This window comes from Stigmatopora nigra, chromosome 9, assembly GCF_051989575.1.
Source record: "Stigmatopora nigra isolate UIUO_SnigA chromosome 9, RoL_Snig_1.1, whole genome shotgun sequence".
NCBI lineage: Eukaryota > Metazoa > Chordata > Actinopteri > Syngnathiformes > Syngnathidae > Stigmatopora > Stigmatopora nigra.
Window position 1 is genome coordinate 5,932,469 of NC_135516.1, and position 22,730 is coordinate 5,955,198.

Consider the following 22,730-nt stretch of genomic DNA (forward strand, 5'->3'; position numbering starts at 1 on the left):
AAGAAAAATACATTAGGTAACATGTTTTTTAACAGGGTTTTAACAATAAAATGAAGTCTTATTTTCCAGCCAGGATTGGTGAAAGCAATTCATTCAATCAATACCGCTTATCCTCTCACGAGTGACAAGGGGGTGGTGGAACTCATCCCAGTCAACTATCGACACCCTGAATTCACAATTCTGAGGTTAAGGGTCCAATCCCGGGTGGGGTACATCCTTGTTGTGTAGAGTTTGTATGTTCTGCCCGTGCCAAAGTATGTTTTTTTTCTCCGAGTGCTCCGATTTCCTCCCACTTGCCGAGAACATTCATGGTAGGTTAGTTGCCCACTCTAAATTGTCCCTTAAATATAAGTGTGGGCATCACTTGTTCATCCCTTTGTGCCCTGCAATTTGTTGGGAACCGATTCAGGGTTTTCCCCCACCTACTAACTGTAGGTGGCTGGGATAGGCTCCAAAACCTCTGAGCATAAACGGAACAGAAAAATGAATGAATGAATTAAATGCAGTTCCTTTTCTGTGTTTTTCAGGTGCTATTTCACACAGAGATCTTGATGATAAAATGATAAAATGCAAATTCTGCACTCTCCATGTATTCTTCAGACTGTTTTTACTTCTTAAAATATGCAGGTAAATTCTCTGATACCTGAATTGCGGCATCCCAGGGGGATTATAGAAGTCTGCAAGAAAAAAAAATCTTTTTAAGCATATCTTAGTTTCACTAAAACCAAATCCTGTTTCCCATTTTAAAAAGAATAAGCCTTTTTATCCATAAATGTTTTATTTTGTGACCAATCGTGAGTCAAACAGACAATGATACATTAAATGCATGCCAGTTTATATAGAGCTTCATGATTTTTTTGTACAGGGATAATCCAAAAGCAATTTTTCAGGGTTTATTATCATATCAATATTTCAAGCTAATCATATTTGTCATCTGATTCCATGCAAATATTGTTAGTGACAGATAAACACATACAGACGTGCACGTGCACTATTTGGCTTTGACGCTGATGCCTTGTGAATGTTAATAGTCCGTCTCCTGCTCCACCCATCCTAAAAAGACAAGAAACACAGAGGAGTCAGGGTTGGCATCAAAACAAAAGCGAAAGAAAAAAGCTTTCATATCCTCTTTGGTATTCACAGGCAGCGTTTTTTGTTTCTGCAAATGAATCGGCTCGTAATTCTCCAGACGCGCCGATCAGCCGGCCGTGACACACGCATTAACAGAGAAGATTAACTGTCACCATCAATTGTTATTGTGACCCATGCCATCAATGGCCTTACAAATTTTGATCCATTGTCGAGCATCTTTTTAACTCTTCATCAGGCGCCACGTAATTTCCTCTCTTGTTATTTTGCTCCTCATGGTGCTGACAAGCGTAATCTGTTTCCCATAGCAGGGCAGGATTAGTACGTAAAAACGGCCAGCAGGCAAGCGTCGGTCAAGTCATTGCGGAGGTTTTTGCCTTTTTTTTTTCAACTGCAATAAGAATTCGATTGCATCAAACCCGCAAGCGGAGATCGACTCTATGTTTGGTTTGTCTGCCTTGTGGAGTTGAGATATTAGTTTTGTAGCATTCAATGTGGCACCACAGTAAAAAAACAAAATGAAACCATTTTTTAATCTTGTATTTTAAGACTGTTTTGTTGGTCGGATGTTCTAATCTACTAAATGAAGAGAAAGGGTTCAACAGTTTTACAAAAGTTTGTGTCACCAAACTTGTCACCATGCATTGCTGATATAATATTATAAAAGATGTGATAAAAGATAAAATGTTGGACAATTCAGCTACATCCATCTGTTTGGTGTAATTGGTTTTAATTTGGTAGCATTCAGGAGAAGTTTCTTAGAAACTTCCATCATAAATTGGCACCTAAAAATGCTCCAAATTCCCTCCATGTGGCTGTTTTAAATGCAAATGGAAGGCTTCCCATGTGTTTTTTTGGCTTGTTTAGATATTTGTTTACTCGTGAGTGAGCCCATCAAAAATTACGTTGCTGAGTCAAGCTAACTTTAGGGTTGAATTGTATAAAAGAATTCCCGGAGGCCTTATGAGTGTTATGTTGTATCATCAAATTTTGCAGCATACTCTGCAGCACATGCATTCTCAAAACTTAAAATATGCCCGGTTTAGCATGACCCATATGTCCATTACCGTATTTTCACGACTATAAGGCGCACTTAAAAGTCTTAAATTTTCTCCAAAATAGACATTCATAATCCAGTGCGCCTTATGTATGGGGAAAAAAACAGAAAACCAAAAACGAAAAACCACCACTGTCGGATATTAAAAAAACACAAACGCCTGAACTGAAACAATACTGTTAAATATGCAGATGCCATCTTAGAAATCTTTCATCATATAGCTCCTCCCCCACTGCAAGATTTTATACAAAAAATCCAAAACATCAACAATGGCTGGCTCTAGAGGTGACTGTGTATTGAGGGCTTCATACCTGGAAGTCAGTAGCAATTACCGTTTTTTCACGACTATAAGGCGCACTTAAGTCTTAAATTTTCTCCAAAATAGACAGTGCACCTTAAAATACAGTGTGCCTTATAATACAGTGCGCCTTATATATGGAAAAAATGTCATTCATTGAGAGTGCGCCTTATAATGCGGTGCGCCTTATAGTCGTGAAAATACAGTACATATGATTCAGATTAGATCAAATTTGAAGGAGTTCAATTTTAAGGAGTACTTGGAAATAAGCAATAGGGGCCTAAAATGTTGGCCTTAAACAAAAAATGGCAGGTTTCAATGCATTTTTTATCAGATGAACATACCTGCAAAGGAGTACAAAGCCTTTGCAAATGTTACAAGAAGTTTCAGAGCACATAGTCATGATAATAGAACCTAATCATTTTATGATAAGAGAGCTTCATGCAAAGATAGGCAAAAACTACTTTGATCTATTCTGAATTGAGTGCCGGTGAGTACTACTGAAAAAAGGACCTCACAGATGATTATTCGTGACAAAGACATCAGCTATTTTGGTATTTACGGTCTGAAAAGTGCTTGCAAGCAATGGCATCACCACTTCTTATTTTTATAGCCATGCAAATTCTGTCATTTGCTTTTTGTTTTCCTTGCAAGTTGGATCGCCAGCATTTTCGCTTTGTATTGATATCACCACAAATATTGTCACTCGACAGTTATTATGAAAGCCTATATTTTATTCATGAGGGCAGCCCAGGCCGGCCCCGCACCAAAAAACAAGCGTGTCTGAGTGCTGAATGATATTCTCCCAGCATGCAACGCTGTAGCCACAGCAGCATTTGAACTGATTACTGTTTGCTTTGTGCTTTTGATGCAAAATAAATGGCGTTCCTTGAATTTCGGCTATATTAACATGCTCAACCGTATGCAAGGAGTTATATTTTGGTGACGGTTCTGTGTCAACAAACTTCACGACCATGGACGCCCAAATGCATTCATTCCTCGTCCATACCACATATTGTCATAAGGGTTGCGGGGGTTGCTGGAGCCTATCCCAGCTGACTTCGGGCAAAAGGCAGACTACACTCTAGACTAGTCACCTGTCAGCTATAGGGCACACAGAAAGACAGATGACCATTTGCACTTACAACCATACCGTGACCAGCGGAAATTGAGCCTGTGCCCGCCTGCACCTAATTCAGTGAACCTCTACACCAGGGGAAGGGAACCGATGGCTCGGGAGCCACATGTGGCTCTTTTGATGGGTGCATCTGGCTCTCTGCTAACCTATGAGCTAAAATACGGAAAACGCTGGTGACAGGGGTGAAATACTACGTCTAGAGCTGCTTAAATCTTCTTTTTTTTCAGCATTAGACTTCTGGAATGCATACTTGTTGATTAGCAAGTGCATAAGAATGTTGTCAAAAGTATTCTGTTTTTTTCCACTTTAAAATTACAAAAAAAGGGCACCAATTTACATGTATTTTGACTTTTAAATAGTAGTATGGCTCCCAAGGACCACCAGGTGGCCGTCCAAATGCGATGTTCTGAATTTGACATCACCCGTTGAAACATGTGTAATGCCAAAAAGTATAGTTTTTCCACAAATGGGCTTTTTTGAAACAAAATGTTTGTATATTTTTGCGACATTTATGCGTGTCTACCCATTACTTTCAATCCCAAAACACACCCTCTCTTTTCAGGCAGCACTTAATTTGATCTGTATGAGACTACTAATGTTTGACCTAACTATCAAATAAACATTTTGGTCATCGGAGTTATATTCATCTATTAAGGAACCCATGAAATTGACAATATTTTTATTTTAAAATTCAAAGCGCAATTCTTTGGGTCTTTTCAAACAGGCTCTCAGGACACTTTGCCTTAAAATGACCCTGGAAACATCCCAAATAACCAGAATATTGCCACTTCATATAAACGGCTTACTTTATCTTTTTGGCCATGGATCCTTAAGAAAAAATCATCTTTAAAATGACTACTAGAAATGGTTCATTCAAACTAAAATGATAGACTTTTGGTGTCATTTGGGTTATAGCTATTCTGGATCTATTTGTAGGTGCACTCATGAAGGACATTGAAATGAGAAAATGTCTTGCTCATGTGTGCATCTGTTTACTCTTTCTTCAGGATAGCTGTGACTATAATGTCTCAGAAGAGTTTATACTGGAATAACATGCCAAAATGAGGCTATATTGGCCAATTATAGTCAAAATGTGTTTTCAGGCAAGACTTTGAGATAATTTTTTGTGTCTACTTCTGATAGACATGCCTACTAAATTTCACGTTGCTATGTGAAACTAGCTTGGGGGCTGAATTAAAAAAAGAACAACAAAAGTGGAGCAATTTCAAAAGGGACAAGTGATTGCTTGCTAATATCTCTTGATGTGTCAGTTTGTTTATTTTCTGAGACAATTCTGATGAAAATCACAGGGTTTGACCTAGGATAGGAGACGCTGTGAAAATGGTCTCGAAGGAAAATTGGCACTCGCTGCTCTCGACACGCGAGTCCAAACCAATTTACTCTTCTGCCGATTTATGAACAAGACAAAGAGGTCGGCAAAGCGTTTAATCTCGTTCTCTCTTGCTAATAACCATGCTTACCTCCAGGGTTCCTTCGGAAAATTAATTTACGAATTTCATCGTAGACGAAGATGAGAAGACTATATGGAAAGACGCAGAACCACCACCCAATCCTGAGTAAGAGAATAACGAGGAAGAGGTCTATTTAAAGTCAGTAATGACAAAGATGATGAATGTCAAAAATAGTCAGAAAGTTGGCCATATATATTCAATTGGGGAGCCTACGTAGGAAGATGCATGCACATGGCCACATCCAATCCAGGACAGTGGGAGAGGAATACGTCGAAAAGTGTCTCTATTAACCAGTCAGATATCAGGATACCTGTTCCTGTGAATGGAAAAAAACATGGCAGGAATGAATCCATACTTCAACTAGAATGTTCCTATACAATTTAGTCAAAGAATGTGCCGTAGTCCTCCATAAACATTGGAGTTGTCTTAAATCAGGAAAGGCTTTATGACTATAACTCAGAAAATCCGTCCTCGGGTGTTTTTGTCTTGTACCCATGTTTTCAGGACTTATTTTCAAAGAAATTTCATGTATTTAAAAACAATCTGCAAAATGAGCATAAAGCATCTTTCGATCAGAGGCAAGGGGCGTGACATGGTTTCATTCATCTTGACATTATAGAAATGTACATCCGATATACCATTAATCTGTGAAGATAGGTATTAGGGTTGCAATAGATATTTCAATCAAATTCTATGTCAGTTGGTAAAGAGAGTTTCTCATTGTCTTTCAAATAATAAGGTCAGCCCACTGCATCACAACAATGCTGTCGAAGAAAGCTGTCAAAGAAACGTGAACTCCACAATTTTGTATTGCTCATATGTCTGAAGGCAGTCATGCATTCTTTATACATAATACGGTATGTCTTTTTATATGAGTAGTTCTCACCCAATGCTGCCCATAGGAGTCCTCTATGTCGTTCACCATGCGGTCGTCCCAGGTGATGCGGATGCCAATTACTGTCATGGGCAAGAAGCCATTTTCTGCCAAGATGACAAAATAGGTGAAAAAGCCAGCAATAGCTTGGTTCATACCTCCCGTCAAACAATGGATGAAAAAGCGGTTGCTTATGTGGTAAAAAGCAAGCATTTTTCCTTTCTCAGTGTAAATGATCATTTAATTTGTGCTTATTTATTTCTATGATATGTATTTATATTCTAATTAATATATAAAATATTCATATGAACAATGTTATATTTAAAATAAAATGTAAAAATATATATGTTTAGTTTTATTCAATAAAGCTATATAAATGTTTTTTAAAGTATTTTATTGCATAGGTGCGATAGGCTCAAGCTCCCCCGTGACTTTTTGGGAGGACAAGCGATTTGGAAAATGAAAGAATGAAAAAGAAAAATGGGTAAAAGTAGTTGGAAAATTTCCCAATAAGGCTTTAAAGTTGTGCTATATAACTGTTGAAATATGCCAGTTTTCAGTTGAAGGCAACAGTTTCTAACAACGTGACATGCACTCGAAATGAAACCACATTAGCATCAACTCGGTATGAGGCAATGCCGTTGTACTATTGGACCTCCAAACAAACCAGTGAAGTAAGATTTGCAGATTTAGGTATTGGCTTATTGAGGTACAACCAATGAATTGAGCGAATCTTCTGCCCTGTCATTCTGCAATGGTGCATTTTCATGTCATCATTTGGCAGACATGCTTCACCGAAGTGATTTTGTGGTGGCACCGTTGGCAATGGAGTGGGCCATAGCATCCGTCCGTGAAAGTGAGTGAGCAAGAATTAGAAATTCTGCTCTTTTTCATAAAAAAGGAAGAAAAAAAAAGAATCCGCAGGCGTCGCTTTGATTAAAAGCGAGGAAATTGAAAATAACAGAGTGTAATCAACCGATTTCACTCAACCCATTTCGAATCTTCAAAAGTCTTGAAAACTGAACTTCATTTGTCAATAGTGTGACTCAACATAATACAGAGAGTATTTCCTAGACCATTATAGAACTCTGCAGACAACACTTGCAGCATTTTTTTTTCATAATTCATTCTTGTAGGGTAAAACATTAGAGGTGTATTCTTGCTGGTTTCATTCGAAAACAAATACCAGTATATTATGTCTTGTATTTATCGATCTCTTTATAGTTGCTGACTGTTTCCGCTGCTTGTTGTCCACAACTCATTAATTGTATTGAACACAGAGGCCAGCATTTCTCTAGTTGGTTCACTCTCAACTGTGTTTTACTCATTGATCCACGTCATCATCACATATAACCCTGCTGACTATCATTTTCCATTTTAAGGCTTTTTAACTCATTGACAGTTGTCTAGCCTTCCAATTCAATTGGATTAGACATCCACCGTCGTCCCTAGGCAGCCAATAGTTAATCCTTTCCAGATAATTGCAATAAATGATTATAAGTAATCTTAGGACAAATGAGGGAAGTTACAAAATGCCAATAATCACTTAATTTCAAGACTAACGTGAGTAACGTGGTTCGAAAGTCTCCCTGCGATTCAGCTATGTGCAATTCTTGTTTTACGAAGGTGCCTTTTAACGATTTTGGAAGATACTGTGGAATATTGTTCTGCGAGATCGTTTGCCTGCCATTAACCAATGAACTGAATGCCATCCAGTGGCGCCCTGTCATCTTTTGACCCATTTAAAAAAGCCTGTGAAATGTCGCCAGCCTTTGATTTTGCTCGTCGTCCTATGCTCTCTGCTGTATATCAAGCCAGAAAACAGATAAAAGGCATCCTTGGAGAAGGGAGAGAGGCTGCGACTAGGGTACACATGACCAAGATTAAGTGGGATACGCTCGAATTCGCCATGCTCAATTTGCTGTAAATGTCAACAGGGAAGATCAATTTCAGCATGTTTGATTGTTAAGAAGTTTATTGAGGGTGTGGCATTGATCCATCTTCACATTGACATAGGATGACTACCTATAGTGCATCTGAAATTTTCACAGGGATCTATTTGGTTCATTTTATGATGTTAAAGCGTTAGTCATACTAATTACTGGTAATACACTCAGAATCTTACATACAACACTCAATCGGAACAACCAGTATTACGATTGAACAAGAATCAAAGTAATTTCATATGTATTTGTGATTGAACTTCCTATTGATATTTGCATTGGCTAAGAGGCTATGCTTTTCATATTAAATTCTATATATGATTATGCAAGAAATGGAAAAAATACTAGCAAAAAATGATTTAACATTATGTTACCATTATCAACAAAAAAGGGCTTCAAATTCAGAAAACTTCATATTATAGCTTAGTCTTCCTTTCAATCCATCATTAGGTTGAGAAAGGCGTCTGCAAAAACTAATATTGTGCTGGTTTTAGCACACAATATTTTTGATGGTAGGCAAGAATATCCGGCCTTAAGGTGGATTAAAGGTGGACACAAAAGAGTGAGTGACAAATCCACTTTGATGAATGAGGGCAGTACCCAAATGTCAATGCCATAACATTTTCTCTTTAAGCTGATTTTCTTCTTCTCATTTGAGAATGGGCCACTTAAAAATATGAAAAATTAATACTTCCTAAAGCCCAATTACCACTACTCTTAATTGCATTAAAAATCCTTTCTTTGGGATTCTTTTTGTGTAAATACAATGCATGATTAATAATTATTATATTTGAATAAATGGGCGTAAATAGAAAATTGATTGAGCAATTCAAATGCCAAAGAAATAGAAATGGACATTTTTTGTATGAGGCTTTTACAGAATGCCTTGTGGATGTGCTTTTTCACATTGAAATGTGGGATGTCACGCACAAACACTCTCATACACAGACTTTGATTAGCATCTTGCCAAGACAGGCTAAAAATAACATCCGAAGATGTTGCATGTCACTGGCGAAGCTCGGCAGAGCCGTCACACTCCTGCAGCGTTGATCGGAAAGCTGTTGACAAACTGCTAACAATCTGGCACAAGTACCCTCAATTCGCTATTTTTAGTACGCACATGTTTCCGCATAAAGCAGAATACTTACTTAAGTCTGTATCCAGCCAATTATTTCAAATAAAAAATATTAAGTTTGGAAGTTGTACCAAAATGGTATTGGTATTTTTAGCTTATTTTATTTATTCATTTATTTTTTGAGAGATGTGGTAGGTTGTATAATTGTTTACAACCAAGATGTCAACTACAAAATGCCAGCGTTCCAATTGGCTTTACTTATGATGATTATTTGCTTTTTCTTTTTCCTCCCTTGAGTTTTTCCATTTTTGTTAGCCAAAAAATACTTGAAACTTTATTTAAATGGTATATGTCAAAAATGCCGGTCCAAATTCTGGAACTTTTTGTGGAATAATAAAAGAACTATCATCAGGAAAAGAAATAATAGTTTAAGTGAAATTCCCGATTCCAAAAAAATCAACTTTGACTATGAGTTTTATGACACTTATTAGAAATATTTGTGTTAAACAGCAATTTGCCTGCCATCCTATGAGAGAAAAACACCAAACCATATTTTGAAACTTTTGGTCTATTTTTAGCACAATATATTTTATACTTTTCAACAACATATTGGTACTGCTCAAGTTGGAAGTTAACTAAAACTCTCTACCGTCTGGAAGTCTATATATAAAATCCATGATGCTCTTTCGAATCTTTCCCGAGTTTGCAAACACTCCTAAAACACCATCTGTTCTCCGGAGCATACGTTCAGTCATATGAATACTGAAATACACTCACTTATATATAGATTATAATCACTCCCTGGAGCTATAGCTATCTTGGAGTCTCTATATAAAGCCAGGCTATTACCATTTTTATTAGTTTTATTAGTTTTATTATATATATTTTGATTACATCATCGCACTTTAATAAAAATCCATTCTGACGGACTGACTTTTTCTCTCTCAGCCACATTTTCCAGCCTATAAGTTAAGGTGTGGCTATTGAACCCCACACATTCGTCTGATAAGCAGCTCCTCACCAAATATAACCTGTCTACCTCGATTCGTACAATTTTCAAAATATCTTCTCCTCTTCAAAGCCGACGTCCAGCTGTTCCGCACCGCCAGCGCTTCTCACCGACGTGTTACTTTGAAGATGTGTTATTTTTTTATTTTCTTGTTTTCTTTTTAATGCAAAACACAATTTAGTTGCTTCTTAAATTCACTACAGTCACACGGGGACTTTGATCTCAAGAAAGCTGAGCAAATATTGATCAACAGGAACAAAACGTCCTGCCGGGAGAAACTAGCAAGGTCAACTAAGAGGAGATAATTTGTAATTGCTTCCAAAACTGCAATAGAAATTATAATACTGACATAACATCATACTTCAAGTTTTAATGAGTTATATGTCTTCATTCATTCATCAATTTTCAGAACTGCTTGGACAAATTACTGGTCGAATTCCAAAATGACATTTTAGTAGGAATGTATATATACTGTGAGAGAACCATGATTCACAATTTACTTTGTTGTTGTTCTTTATTTTAGCAAATTTGGAGATAGTTTAAAAAATGTCAACATGCCAAATTCTGATGCCCACCTCACAGAGGTCTGGCACAATTAGAAAGGACGTGCAGGAAAAATAATTCAGGTCAATCTGTACTGAAGCAATGTTGTGTTATTGAACTGATTGGAATATGAGCTGCTAGAAGGGAAAAAAAGAACAAAACGTTGCCTGTCAGGGGGACAGATTAGCGGCGGGCTCTGCGCCGGAGTACATTACTGACAGTGGGAACAAAGTGAGCGCTTGACATGTAGTGCTCACATTTAGAACATTTCACTCTCCCTCTTTTGTACTTCCCGTGTAGAGTCGCAAGAGACGGTCCAAAAGCCACTTGCCATCTCCAGCAAATAAAAGAAGAAAGTTGCAAAGAATTTGCTGGTGTTCATTAGAGTGTGATTCTGGTTTGGAGATGTCAAACCTTTTCATAGTGCAAAAGCAAACGTTTTACCAGCAACAGGCCCATTCTCGCAATCTATAGTATAGTGTATCTGCATGAAACATGGCTGGAATTTGGAGGTGCAACAGACGAGTGGGTTGCGCGTCGAACTCACAGTTCTAGGGTCAAGGGTGGAGTTTGCATGTTTTCATAGGGCTTGGTTGGGTTTTCTCCAGGTACTCCTGCTTCCTCCCTCATGCCAAAAACATGGTAGGCTGGTTAGACACTCTAAATCGCCCCTAAGTATGAGTCTCAGGGTGAATGGTTATCTGTCTCCATGTGCCCTGCAATTGGTTGGCCACCGATTCAGGGTGTTGGCCCCTGCCTGGTGCCCGTAGTTAGCTGGGATAGGCTCCAGCAACCCCCACAATCCTTGTAAGGATATGAATTAATGTCTGGAATTTGAGTCTATTAAATCTGTTCGGCATGCATCATTTCTCTTTTCCTGACTAGGGTTTCTAATTGTGTACCAGGGTCGGTCCTGTCAGTGTCATTGTTCTCAGCTTTCTATTTGTTGATGGAGTTCATCTGAGATAGATGTCAACCATTATAGCAACACAACAGATTTGCCATTAAGTAGGTGAATTTTTTTGGGCAATCACCAAAACCTGGAGGGATAATTTTGTCATGATACGATTCATGAAATATTCTATTTGAAGGCTTACATTGTATGATTGTGTTTCAGTGTCTTTGATAGCAATCATCTTGAACTGGAAGGGCCGACAGTGAATGGTCTCTCTACCTCGTTCATAGGTTTCATTGATATTCTGATGACGTACCCCAGTTCGTAGCACTCACCATGTCCGTGCCCAAGTCGATGCAGAGGACGGTGACTGTTCCCCGTGGAAGTGGAATGCTGGCGAAGATGAAGGGGAAGACTGTTGATATCTCAGTGAGGTTGCTGGTCAGCGTGTATGCGATTGATTTCTTCAGATTGTCGAAAATTAGACGCCCTGCAGCGATAAAGAAATCAGCGTGGGATAACATTCCTTGTAATTAAGTCTGGATTTCTCCTTTCCCGGTGTCGGTGACTCAAAGTAAATTTAAAATGCACAGCGTCTGCCTCCAGAGTGAGTGACTTTATTAGCCACCACTGCCGCCACTTTAGATTAAACGCCAGTCTCCTGTGGAAAGTCTCAGCCCCCTTTTTCCTTTCAAAGCTCTTTATATTGTTGTTTGCATAAAGTCCCCTCTGTGTGCGAGGTCTGATCATAAATATGCAAGCTCTGTGCTCATGCAAGACATCCCCAAGCCATCTGGGATCTTTTACATATACAGGAGAATGTTTCGCTTTTGCGACTTTAGGAAAACCTCAATACAATTGCACATTCAGTCAGTACATGCATCTCCCCCACACATATTTATTGAGATAAGTCAAGTTGGTGCCAAAAGGAATACCCACAAACTATGGTGTTGGCTAGGATTCTTTACAATTTGGCATCAGCTGTTTGTCTCCTACCAACGTGTACATTTTTGAAACTGAGTGCTGCACTACTTGTTGAGTACCCATTAATTGGAGTGATGAACACGTCTGAATTAACATGTTAAACTATTTAGCATGTCTTATTTGTCATTGATAATTAAAACAATATATCTTAATGACTTTTAGCCATTGTCGGGCATCCTATCATGATCAATGTCTTCACCCAGTTTTGTAATATTCTGTGTAGCACAAGTGTGGCAGACTAGTATTGAAAATACTTTAAAGGGGTGCTACTAATAGCAAAATGACTGCTTCAAATCAACATGCACTCTATATAATAAGAGTGAACCCTCCAAATTCAAATGTATTGGACCTTTATTGTCAAATATGGCAGACAAAAAAATTACATTTCATGCTTTGTTCCCAAAGATTCATAGCTATGTACGTACACCAAAGTTTGTGTCAATCAGTAAAACTTGTGTGGGAGGCACATTTTTCTGACTTTCAAGCAAATGTGACAGAGTCCAAAATAACTGCTTCAAAGCAAAATAGCTGGCTTCCTGTTCAATTTTAAGCAGGGACTCTTGAGGCTTTTTTTTCCAAGTCCTGGGATAATAAACCTGCCCATCTAGTTCTGCGTTGATCAAAGAAACGTGTTTCTTCAGCTAAATTTTTCATACTTTAAAAGTGGCTGTAAGAGTATTTCCACACATCTTATCATGCCCAACCTACAGATGGAATTTGTCATTAATGTGAGAAATTCATATTCCTTTTTTTTCCTCATGAAAATATGCAATAAAAGCCTTTTCCATATGTCACTTTTGATCTTTGTTCAGCATTCACCTTCCTCCACACCCATGACAATGGAGGCAAAGTTGTCATCTAACAGGATAATGTCAGCCGCCTGCTTGGACACGTCAAAGCCGGCGATTCCCATAGCGACACCAATGTCAACCTTCTTTAGGGCCGGTGAGTCGCCACCGCCTGTCACAGCCACGATGTCTCCTTGTGACCACCCCAACACAACCCCCCTCCACCCCAACCCCTACTGTCGTTGGAAAACGTGTCAAGAAGAGTGAGATAAGTGGCGTGATTTAAACCGCACTTTCCATTTAATAACATCTTTTCAAGAGCGTCCCAGAGGAGATTAAATGAGGAATGGAATAGAGCCGTAATCATTCAGTGGGCACAGTGAGAGGAAGTCCAGAGGGAAATTGGAGTCTGACCTCAAGTGTGCCCGCACATGGCGCCACATGAATACATTAAAATATCACACATACACACAATTATGTTCAACCAGCTATCCATCAAAACCCAGTATACATACGCATGTTCACAATCAAAAAAGGATTCGAAATGGTTCTCACACAGACACACACTCACAGTTGTTTTAATTCGCAATGTCCAGTCCAAACATTATAGTACATTAATCACAAACGACAACAGACATACTTATATTCAACACACAAACACTTGCGTGCTTGCAATCAATTGATATAGTAATGGTATGCAGCCACATGCTTTACAAAGACGACAAGGGTCGGGCTCCTTAACACATGCACACACACACTAAGTCCATTTCTTATCAACAGGCTCTAAACTTATGAAAATTAGTGAGAAAGAGACTGTGTATGTAAATATTAGATTATATTTTTAATCCATCAATCACACTGTGTTTTTTTTTTTTATTAATCATGCAAGTGTTTATCATTCAAGGTTGTCTTCATTATTGTGTCCAGGAATATGAAAACATGTAATAGACCCTCATTGTAGGCCAGAAGTAAACATTAAGAATTATTATTGTGGAGATTATGAGTCATGAATTTATTTCTTTTCACTTTTATTTTTCGTTGATTGAAATTTCTTTTTACAGCAAGAATGCATTAAATTGTGATGAAGTGAATTTACATATTTAGTTACATCATTAACAACATGGTTCATTTTTTAGCCCAGATTTACACAACACCTGCTGATTTACATTATAATTTACAAAAAAAAATGAAAGAATTCAAGTTACTTTCTGTCACTGTTGGACATTCTCAAACTTCGTCAGATTTTCACAGCCGTTAATTTAAGAAAATATGTCCCTTGTGAGAATAGGATACACATAATAAATGAATGAATCTATTCAACACTGTGAACATGGGAGGGAAAATAAGGGATTTGAGTTGACGGATATATCTGGGGGATCAGACTCAGCGACCCGTGCCGCAGGAGGAGCCTCGAAAGGTGGTTGCGGAACTTGTCCCGCCAGAGGAAACACTACGGATTACGTCCATGTGACATTTATATTTTCCGGTGAAGTCACATACTACTTTGTGCTTTCACCGTTATTCCAAGATTTGTGTTCTTCTATGTGTTTAGTGATGTTTTGTCAATTCAAATTTATAGTCAATGAACACAGAATGTCAGGATTTTTTTAAGTGCGTATATGAGCAGTCACTGTCTGAAGGATGTCATTTTATAGACATTACAATTCCTTTTTATTTTTAAATAGCATTTTTTCAAGGTTTTATTTACTATGAACAAAATATGTTTCTTCCCTCACTCTTGGTTTAATTGTTTTAAAAGTCTCTGTTATTTTTTGTCACCATCTATAGTGTATATGGAAAGTTTTAAGATTAGGAAACTTAGTTTTATTTTTAGCATTATGACAATGGTCCATATATATATTCTTGGGCGTGTGAGAAATGTAAGGTGTGACGTAGGGTGTGATATTACCTTGAAATTAATGGGAGACATCTTAATCTGTGAGAGTTTGTACATGACTTATGAATTGTGTTGTTCTAGCAGGGTCCTGAAGTCAGATGTAGTCCTCAAAAATACACATGTATACAAGAGAACTTACACACACACACAAGTTTTTTGTTCCAGATAAAGACCTTATTCGTCCTCACTGGCCTGGAATATAGATCCCATACAGGCACAGGCAAAAGAACTTTTACAATCCAATCACTCACTTGTTTCTGGGATCCCTCGACAATAATCAGTTCTGCTGCGGTGAAGTGCGAGCGAAGACAATCTCGGTGTGGTTTCTCAGCAGGTCGTCAGGGTACTCAGAGCTCATGGGCTTTAGGTTTGAACCATGGATCACACAGGGCTTTGCATCCCTAAAAGTAGAGGGGGAAAATGGTGGACCCTTTTGTGTTTTACTACACACACATACACAAGGTGGAGAGGGCTAAATAATTTTTGAGCAACATAGAGACAATTAAAGACAAAACCTGTATTACAAACAAAATTTCATAAAATGAATGAAATAAATTAAAATCTAGTTGCATAACTTGATTAGTGTTTACATTAAAAGTTTTACACTTGAAGGTGTTGCATTAACACCTCAAAACTTGATAGCTAACTTTAAAATTCTCACATTTTAATTCATCACAATATTATAATATGATAAGAGGTTAAACAGTTTTATTTCGATTTAAAATATTATTATAAATAGATTTTAAATAAATGTACTATTTTAAATTATCTCATTTTATTGCCATACAATTCATGTTTTAATCTGGTTATGCTTATCTCAAATGGAATAAGTAACTTCAAAATTCTCCCGTTTTTAACGTGATGAAAAGATAAACTTATCACATAAAGTGGCATATGTTTGCCCTTTGGTTAATGTCACCATCAGAGTCCTTTTTTTGTCTTATATAGGAACTACTTACAGATTATAACTTTGCTGCTCTTCAATATAACATACATAAAAAATGCTAACTTTTTAACATGCCCTTAATAACAAGAGAGGAAAAATATTGTATTCATAGTAATCAAAACACTAAAGCATGGCATTTAAGAAGGAATCATGAAATTTCCATTTTTTACTTTAAAATATATCCTTTAGATGGCATCCTCCAATACGAATGCATTCTTAAAATCTGCTCGTTCTTGTCTTCGTAAACCAATGCAACATCTCACCTGGAATACTGGTAAATTCATCCTGAATTCACCATGGTTACTTAATTAGTGGTGTGTTGACTTGCTCAAGGTCACTGTCTCACAGGGCTTCTACTTGCTCATGTCTGCCAATATCCACTTTAAAAATTTCCTTTTATTTGGGTCACCCTGTATAAATGTCAATATTTAGTGGACAAGCGGAAATTATGAACACACATACCCAAACACAAATCCATACCTGGACTTCACTTAACTGAGCGGAATGTTAAAGCGCTAAGGGATGTCCTCAACCGTCTCATTGCCCTCGGAGATAAGGCCCACCCATTTAGCGATGGCCTTGCCTGTGATTGGGTGATCTCAGCTGACCATATTTACCTGAGTGCACATCAAAGTCACATCATTCAAGTCATTCCCAACTTCTACGACTGCAACAACAATGCAACAAGACGCCTTCAGGGCCCATCGATCAGCTGAATAAACAAGAATTGAGCTGTTTGCTCCACAACTGCTTGAGTGAAATATGACTGTAAGGTTTGGCCAAAGTGGCGCTGTGATAAAATAAAGGGGCTCCCTCAGCAACTCAAGCCACTGATGGCAGTGATGTATATCACATATCAAGCAATTGCTTTAAGCCCTTTGCCTGTTGAAAAGGATTGAACTTCTTTTGAGAGCTAAAGAGGGTCAAGAGATTTCTGAAACAAAATACATTGATAAAATTCCCAGAACAAAGTACACATTATTCGAATTCCTGCCTTTCTTCTTTGTTTGACTTGTATGTAGTTGTTTTTTTATTTGATTTTAAAATAAAATCGTTTTTTTGGTCGCCGGTCTTTTGGTCCCTTTTGGTCGCCTGTCAAATGTACTTGGATATTAAACAGTACTTAGATATTAAACTCTCTCTCTCTCTCTTTGATATTAAACTCTCTCATTAATATAATTTTGAGAGCTTGCTTCAACAGTAAACTCTCTGTCACCATTTGACCGGCGACCAAAAGGGACCAAAAGACCGGTGACCAAAAGACTGGTGACCAAAAGAGCGGCGACCAAAAGACCGGCGACCAAAAGAGCGGCGACCAAAAGATCGGCGACCAAAAGATCGGCGACCAAACGTCCGAGCACCCGGCACCCTAGTGGTATTATGGGAAGAAAGGTCTTCCTAGTAAATATTATTCTGTTGTTGATAGAAAATCACTACTAACTTAATATTTTTTGTCAATTTTTATTTTGACATAACTAGTCCCCAGTCTTTTTTTTTTTGAGGAAACTTACTCTTGAGGTGCAAATGCAATATCCGTCATCTGCTCACATTCATTTGCATTTGTCACCTTGCAAAGGTGATAAAATGAATGTGTCTATATGTATACTATATAGAGTACATGCACAACAGGCCAAGAATCTCAAAGATGTTCAAGAGGTGATCACGGTTCTCATCAGTATTTAAATGACGCCACGGGAAACAACTTCCCTCTAAAAAGAAGCGAAAACAATTACCTTGATGCCAGCCGAGCGGCATTTACCGACAGCGTCGGGCACGGCGGATCAATCATGAAGATGAGGCCCAGGAAGCACAGCTGCTCTGTGGGGAAGTTGATGTCGCCACAGTCAGATGCAAAAGCTCTGGGGAACTGGGATGGTAGAAGGTTGAACTGGCAGAAACCTGAAAGACCAGCAAAAAGATGAATCAGACTAGACGTGGATTGGAACTTCAAAAAGGGCTTGACACGTCTAACTTACTTTGAGGACGCCCACACAAAACAATTTCACGATAATTGGGTTCTTAAAAATTTTCACCATCTAAAATTAGAGTTCTAATCTTGTTTGTCACCCACGCAACATCACACACACTTCAAAGATTTTGCAGTTTAATCCACCGAGCATGCATGTTTTTGGGGAATAGAAGGAAGTCTGGATATCCATATAAACCCACACAGACATAGATAACATGCAAATACTAGACTGAAAGGTCGTGATCTGTGGAGTATCGTGTTAACCATTCAATGTGCCTTAAAATACTGTTCATTGTGGAAATAAAAAATAAAATATAATAAAAAAACGTATAATATATTTCTTTGTCACACTTTATAATGTAAATACCTCAGATAAAATTCATTCATTCACTAATTTTCCCAACAATTTATCCTCACTAGGTTTGCAGGGCACTGGAACCTATCCCAGGTAATTACTGGCAACAGGTAGGAAACACCATGAATCGGTGGTCAGACAATCGCAGGGCGAAATGAGACAGACAACCATGCATGAACACACCCTTACCTAGGGGCAATTTAGTGTGTTCAATCAGCCTAGCATGCATGTTTTTGGGATGTGGGAGGAAACCAGTGTACCCAGTGTACATGTCAACTCCACACGAGTTCAAACCTGGGATTGAATCCTCAATCTCAGAACTGTGAGGTTGATGTGCTAACTACTCGGCCAGCAAATCACCATTATAATAATACAAAATGAATATTTGAACTATGATGGAATCAAAGTGTTCATGTTTCACAATACAATTGAAAGAGACATCTATTCATAAAACAGTGTGATGAAGCTAATCTAAAATTGAATATTTATCACAAACAGGGTCAAACTAAGAAAACTGAGGTACATGGTTTTAGATAGTTATTTTGTGTAATATTTGGGAGAATGCATTGTTATGCACAAAATTTCAAATGAATTTTCAACAAGCTTGTGTAAATGTAAATGACTAAAAGTCAGACTGCAATTTAAAAAAGGGCTAACTGAAAACAAAAGAGAAAAATCTAATGAAATACTTTTAAGTAAGGAAAACTTGTGTTTTTGTAGCTTTTGGAGCTTTGGAATTGATTGCCACATTTTGTGTCCCAAGTGGGATATATTGCAGAATGAATCAACATCATAGTCTAGCCTAGCTTTTAAGTCTTTCTACAATAGATTTATGTCCCAACCGATAAATACACATGGCTGCCATAAAGGCGTCTCCAACATTTTGTGTCTCCTCAGCATTTGGCAAGCATTCTCATTTGGATAAAGTGCAGCGATAAACACTGTGCACTTCTTATGAGAGACATTTGCCTCAACTAGCCTCTTACCCGAGGAGATGATAAAAAATTATGTGCACCCTCACCACCCGGCATCACACAACCTTCTAAGAAAAACTCTACCGAGCAGTCGTTCTCCGAGTCCACATACCTCCATGTAAACGTTCTGAAAGACGTCTTGCCAGTTGTCCTCTATGCTTTGTTCCTGGCCATGGATCATGATGGAGCTGCACCTAGAGATTAATGCAAATAATTAAAACTGTCATTTGCCAGTGGTGTGCCGTCAGGCTCTTCAAGGCCTTCTCTGCTGGCCTCAGAAATATCTGAATCATACATTATCCTTTGTCCATCAATAATTATTAAATAATTCCAAATTGTCTTTTAGCTTCCCTTCATTGCTTTCCCCATGGTTACACTGCTTCCAGATGTGTGTTTTCATATTGAAGTATTTAACCAATCACATTTCAGCCATTATTTGTTGCTAGGGTCAGAAATCTGCCTCAAGGCCTTCACAATCAGTTTTGCAGGCTCTGCTGCATTAAACAAGCGTCGATAAGACTGTTGCTTTAACCAATCAGAATTCGATTTGGTGACACCAAGGCCTTCTCGCAGGCGTAGGGATACGTCATTGCCTTCTTGCAGTTGTAGGGAAACGCCATTACCTTCTCACAGTTGTAGGGAAACACCGTTGCCTTCTCGCAGTCGTAGGGATATGTCCTCGCTTTCACCAACTATGATTGTATGCGTAGTAGAATCCACCTTCAGCAGGATCCTGGGTTTGAAAATAAATAGATTAAATGCAAGAAAACAGGAGTCAGGATATCAATTAAATAGGAATACATTTCATCCCAGCAGATTTGTGGCCAAGACAGAGGTGAATCAGATCAACATTTTCATCATCAGGGAATTAATATGGGCTTTGCATCATTCTTTTTTTTTTTTGTTGCAGCCAAAAGTAGCTAAAAAGAGAAGTTTTGCGGTGGTATAAGAGTATGCCTATGCACAAAACTCTATCAAGTATTATTTAATTCTAAACTTTAAAGTTAAAGTTTAATTATAATTTTAAAAATAATTAATAAAAAACTTCCACAATTCAAATGCTGTTGTAAATCCTACAGCACACTGGTATTCTTACTGTGTTATATTAGGACACACATACGACATGACAATGAAAACATTAGATTGTGAGCATGAACAGGGCCAGGGCCTGTCTCATAACCACCAGAAAAACTTCCCCGTTCCCACTATTAGGGTGGTTGGGGTGGGGGGCTTTAAGGGCAGCTTTCCACTTGTTTCCTATATACTGTCCATTTGAGAGGGCCATTGATCCATTATTGATGTGCCAACCTGTCCAGGATTCTCTCCAGCACTCCCTTCATGACCAGAATATGACCGGAAGGATTGTCTTCTGCTTTATGGATGGAGAGCTTTAAACGAAAAGAGATTCAGTGAGCGATCATTATTAAATCATTTTTGTCCTCCTGTAATGGTGCGCGGCATGTGACGAAATGAAATAAACATTGATGAAATCTATTATTTAAATGTGAAATATTTACAGTGACATGCATTTTTACTTTAGGTAAAACAGCCCTGTGAAATAACGACATTCATTAAAGTTAATCAAAACAAGTGCATGGGATTTGGTGGTTTATTTGCAGGAATCAATTGCTTATGCCTGGAGGTCCACTTACGCAACGGGGCCTTCAAGGTTTGAAACCATCAGTTTGAAATAACAATTTCTACTCAGAGGTAATGAGTATAGGAGGGCTTTTGGTACCTAGTATGTACTTCAAATCATATGTAGTTTTTGTTTTGGGGATTTTTCAGAATTAAGATGTTCCTACCACTTGTATCTTATTTTTCACCGTTTCTGTCAATGTTTAGCTGGACATGCAAATAATACTAAGGTGCAAATCATTTAATGTTAACTAATAAAAGAGTACATACATATGTTCCAAATTTACAGAGTAGATATGTTTATCAAACAGTGCTTAAATGTTTTTGATCATAATGCTGACTTTAAAAAAAATGTGTATGAAGAAGGACTGTAGTTAATGCAATGCACTCATGTGTAGTATCTTAATTTTTGGTGTCCGTGTCACTTTTATTTTAATAACAGACTTGTTGTAATGAGGATTAATTGAGCAGTACTTGTTTTCTCAGGTGCCATGTAGTATTTGGCACTTATTGGTGGAAGTGAAGGGGATTTCAGCCACTTTGGGGTTTACTCCTCTCATCTTTCAAACATTGCCACAACACAGCTCGATGCACTTAAGCAATGCTGACTCGGAGGCATCACCTGCCGTTTCCCGCTGCAAGAAACACACACTCACTCGTATTAGCGACTCTGCCTGAAAGGAAAGCAGTCTTCGACAGAATGCAACGGAAGCTTTTGCCTGTGGGTGTTCTTTAATTGATTAAAGTTGCACCCCAGAGAGCATTGTTCACGTGCATTATGCCTCTCATTAATAATTTATATTAGAGCAAAGCAGCATCTGCATCATCGAAGATTTTAGTTGGGCCACAAATGTTGTTATCCTGGAAATTCTCCTTCTGTAAGATCATAAAGAATGTGCAAAGATGACATTTCAGGAGGTAAGATCACCTGCAGTGCTAGGAGATTCGAATGTGTATTATTGTCCAAAAATGCTTGAGAACAAACATAGTGGACTGTGGCGAGAGACCAGGCATCTTCTTTGCCACAACATGTTTGGCCTTTAAAGCTCAAAATTAGGTTTCACCTGACATACAGGAGTCAACAGACCATGGTAGAAAAGTTGTAATGGACTTGTAAACAGGAAAAACGGCCATCGCTCAATAATGTGAACTCGAAATCCAATCTTAGCATGTGTATGTGTTTATAACTATTGAGGTAACATAATAAAAAACATTTTAAAAAAAGTTTCAGTTAAAACATTTAAGACAACTGCTTTTGATTGGCGAAACTCTGATTTAATAAAAAGAAATAGCCCAAATTATTCAACAGTATTCCTCAACATGGTTGATTTATATTCATATATTATCTGCTTAAACTATTATATAAAGTCAAATGGCATGTTATTAGAGAGGTTGCTCTTTTTTGGCATTATGTAAAGCTATTAGGGAACACTTTGGCGACAGGTCCATTTAAGTGCTATTTAGATCTTAATAATAGAGTTTTCAGATGGCTTGTCTACTCCCTGCTGACACTCTGCATCGGAATATGAACATACCAATGCTTTTATGTGCTTTAAATGGCTGCCCACACCTGTGGAGTTCCAAGACTTGCGAAGATAAAAAATGGAAAGCTAATGTTAAGAATGGACATCTGAGTTGTGTATATGGATATGAGATCTATACTACATTTTCAATCTGCAATGATTTTCGCTGCACATTTGCTGTCAACCCTCCCAGTCAAAATTGATTCAATGGTTTCAACTCATTCCATAATTTAAGGATATTTTACACCCTGTTTTAATAAAAT

At 37.9% G+C, this 22,730-nt stretch overlaps 1 protein-coding gene across 1 annotated transcript in view; it reads right to left on the minus strand.

Moving 5' to 3' along the window:
- Positions 1 to 845: 845 nt before the first annotated feature.
- atp1a2a (ATPase Na+/K+ transporting subunit alpha 2a) overlaps positions 846 to 22,730 on the minus strand; it is a 26,381-nt gene continuing 4,496 nt past the window's right edge. Inside the window, 19 exon segments of the mRNA XM_077724446.1 lie at positions 846 to 1,053; positions 5,064 to 5,155; positions 5,268 to 5,370; positions 5,745 to 5,841; positions 5,844 to 5,876; positions 5,941 to 6,086; positions 7,699 to 7,849; positions 8,822 to 8,909; positions 9,465 to 9,472; positions 11,729 to 11,883; positions 13,197 to 13,355; positions 15,310 to 15,345; positions 15,348 to 15,463; positions 16,489 to 16,625; positions 17,742 to 17,782; positions 17,785 to 17,907; positions 19,391 to 19,500; positions 20,615 to 20,696; positions 21,447 to 21,595. Coding sequence (XP_077580572.1) covers positions 1,025 to 1,053; positions 5,064 to 5,155; positions 5,268 to 5,370; positions 5,745 to 5,841; positions 5,844 to 5,876; positions 5,941 to 6,086; positions 7,699 to 7,849; positions 8,822 to 8,909; positions 9,465 to 9,472; positions 11,729 to 11,883; positions 13,197 to 13,355; positions 15,310 to 15,345; positions 15,348 to 15,463; positions 16,489 to 16,625; positions 17,742 to 17,782; positions 17,785 to 17,907; positions 19,391 to 19,500; positions 20,615 to 20,696; positions 21,447 to 21,595 — 1,855 coding nt within the window. The 3' untranslated portion in view covers positions 846 to 1,024.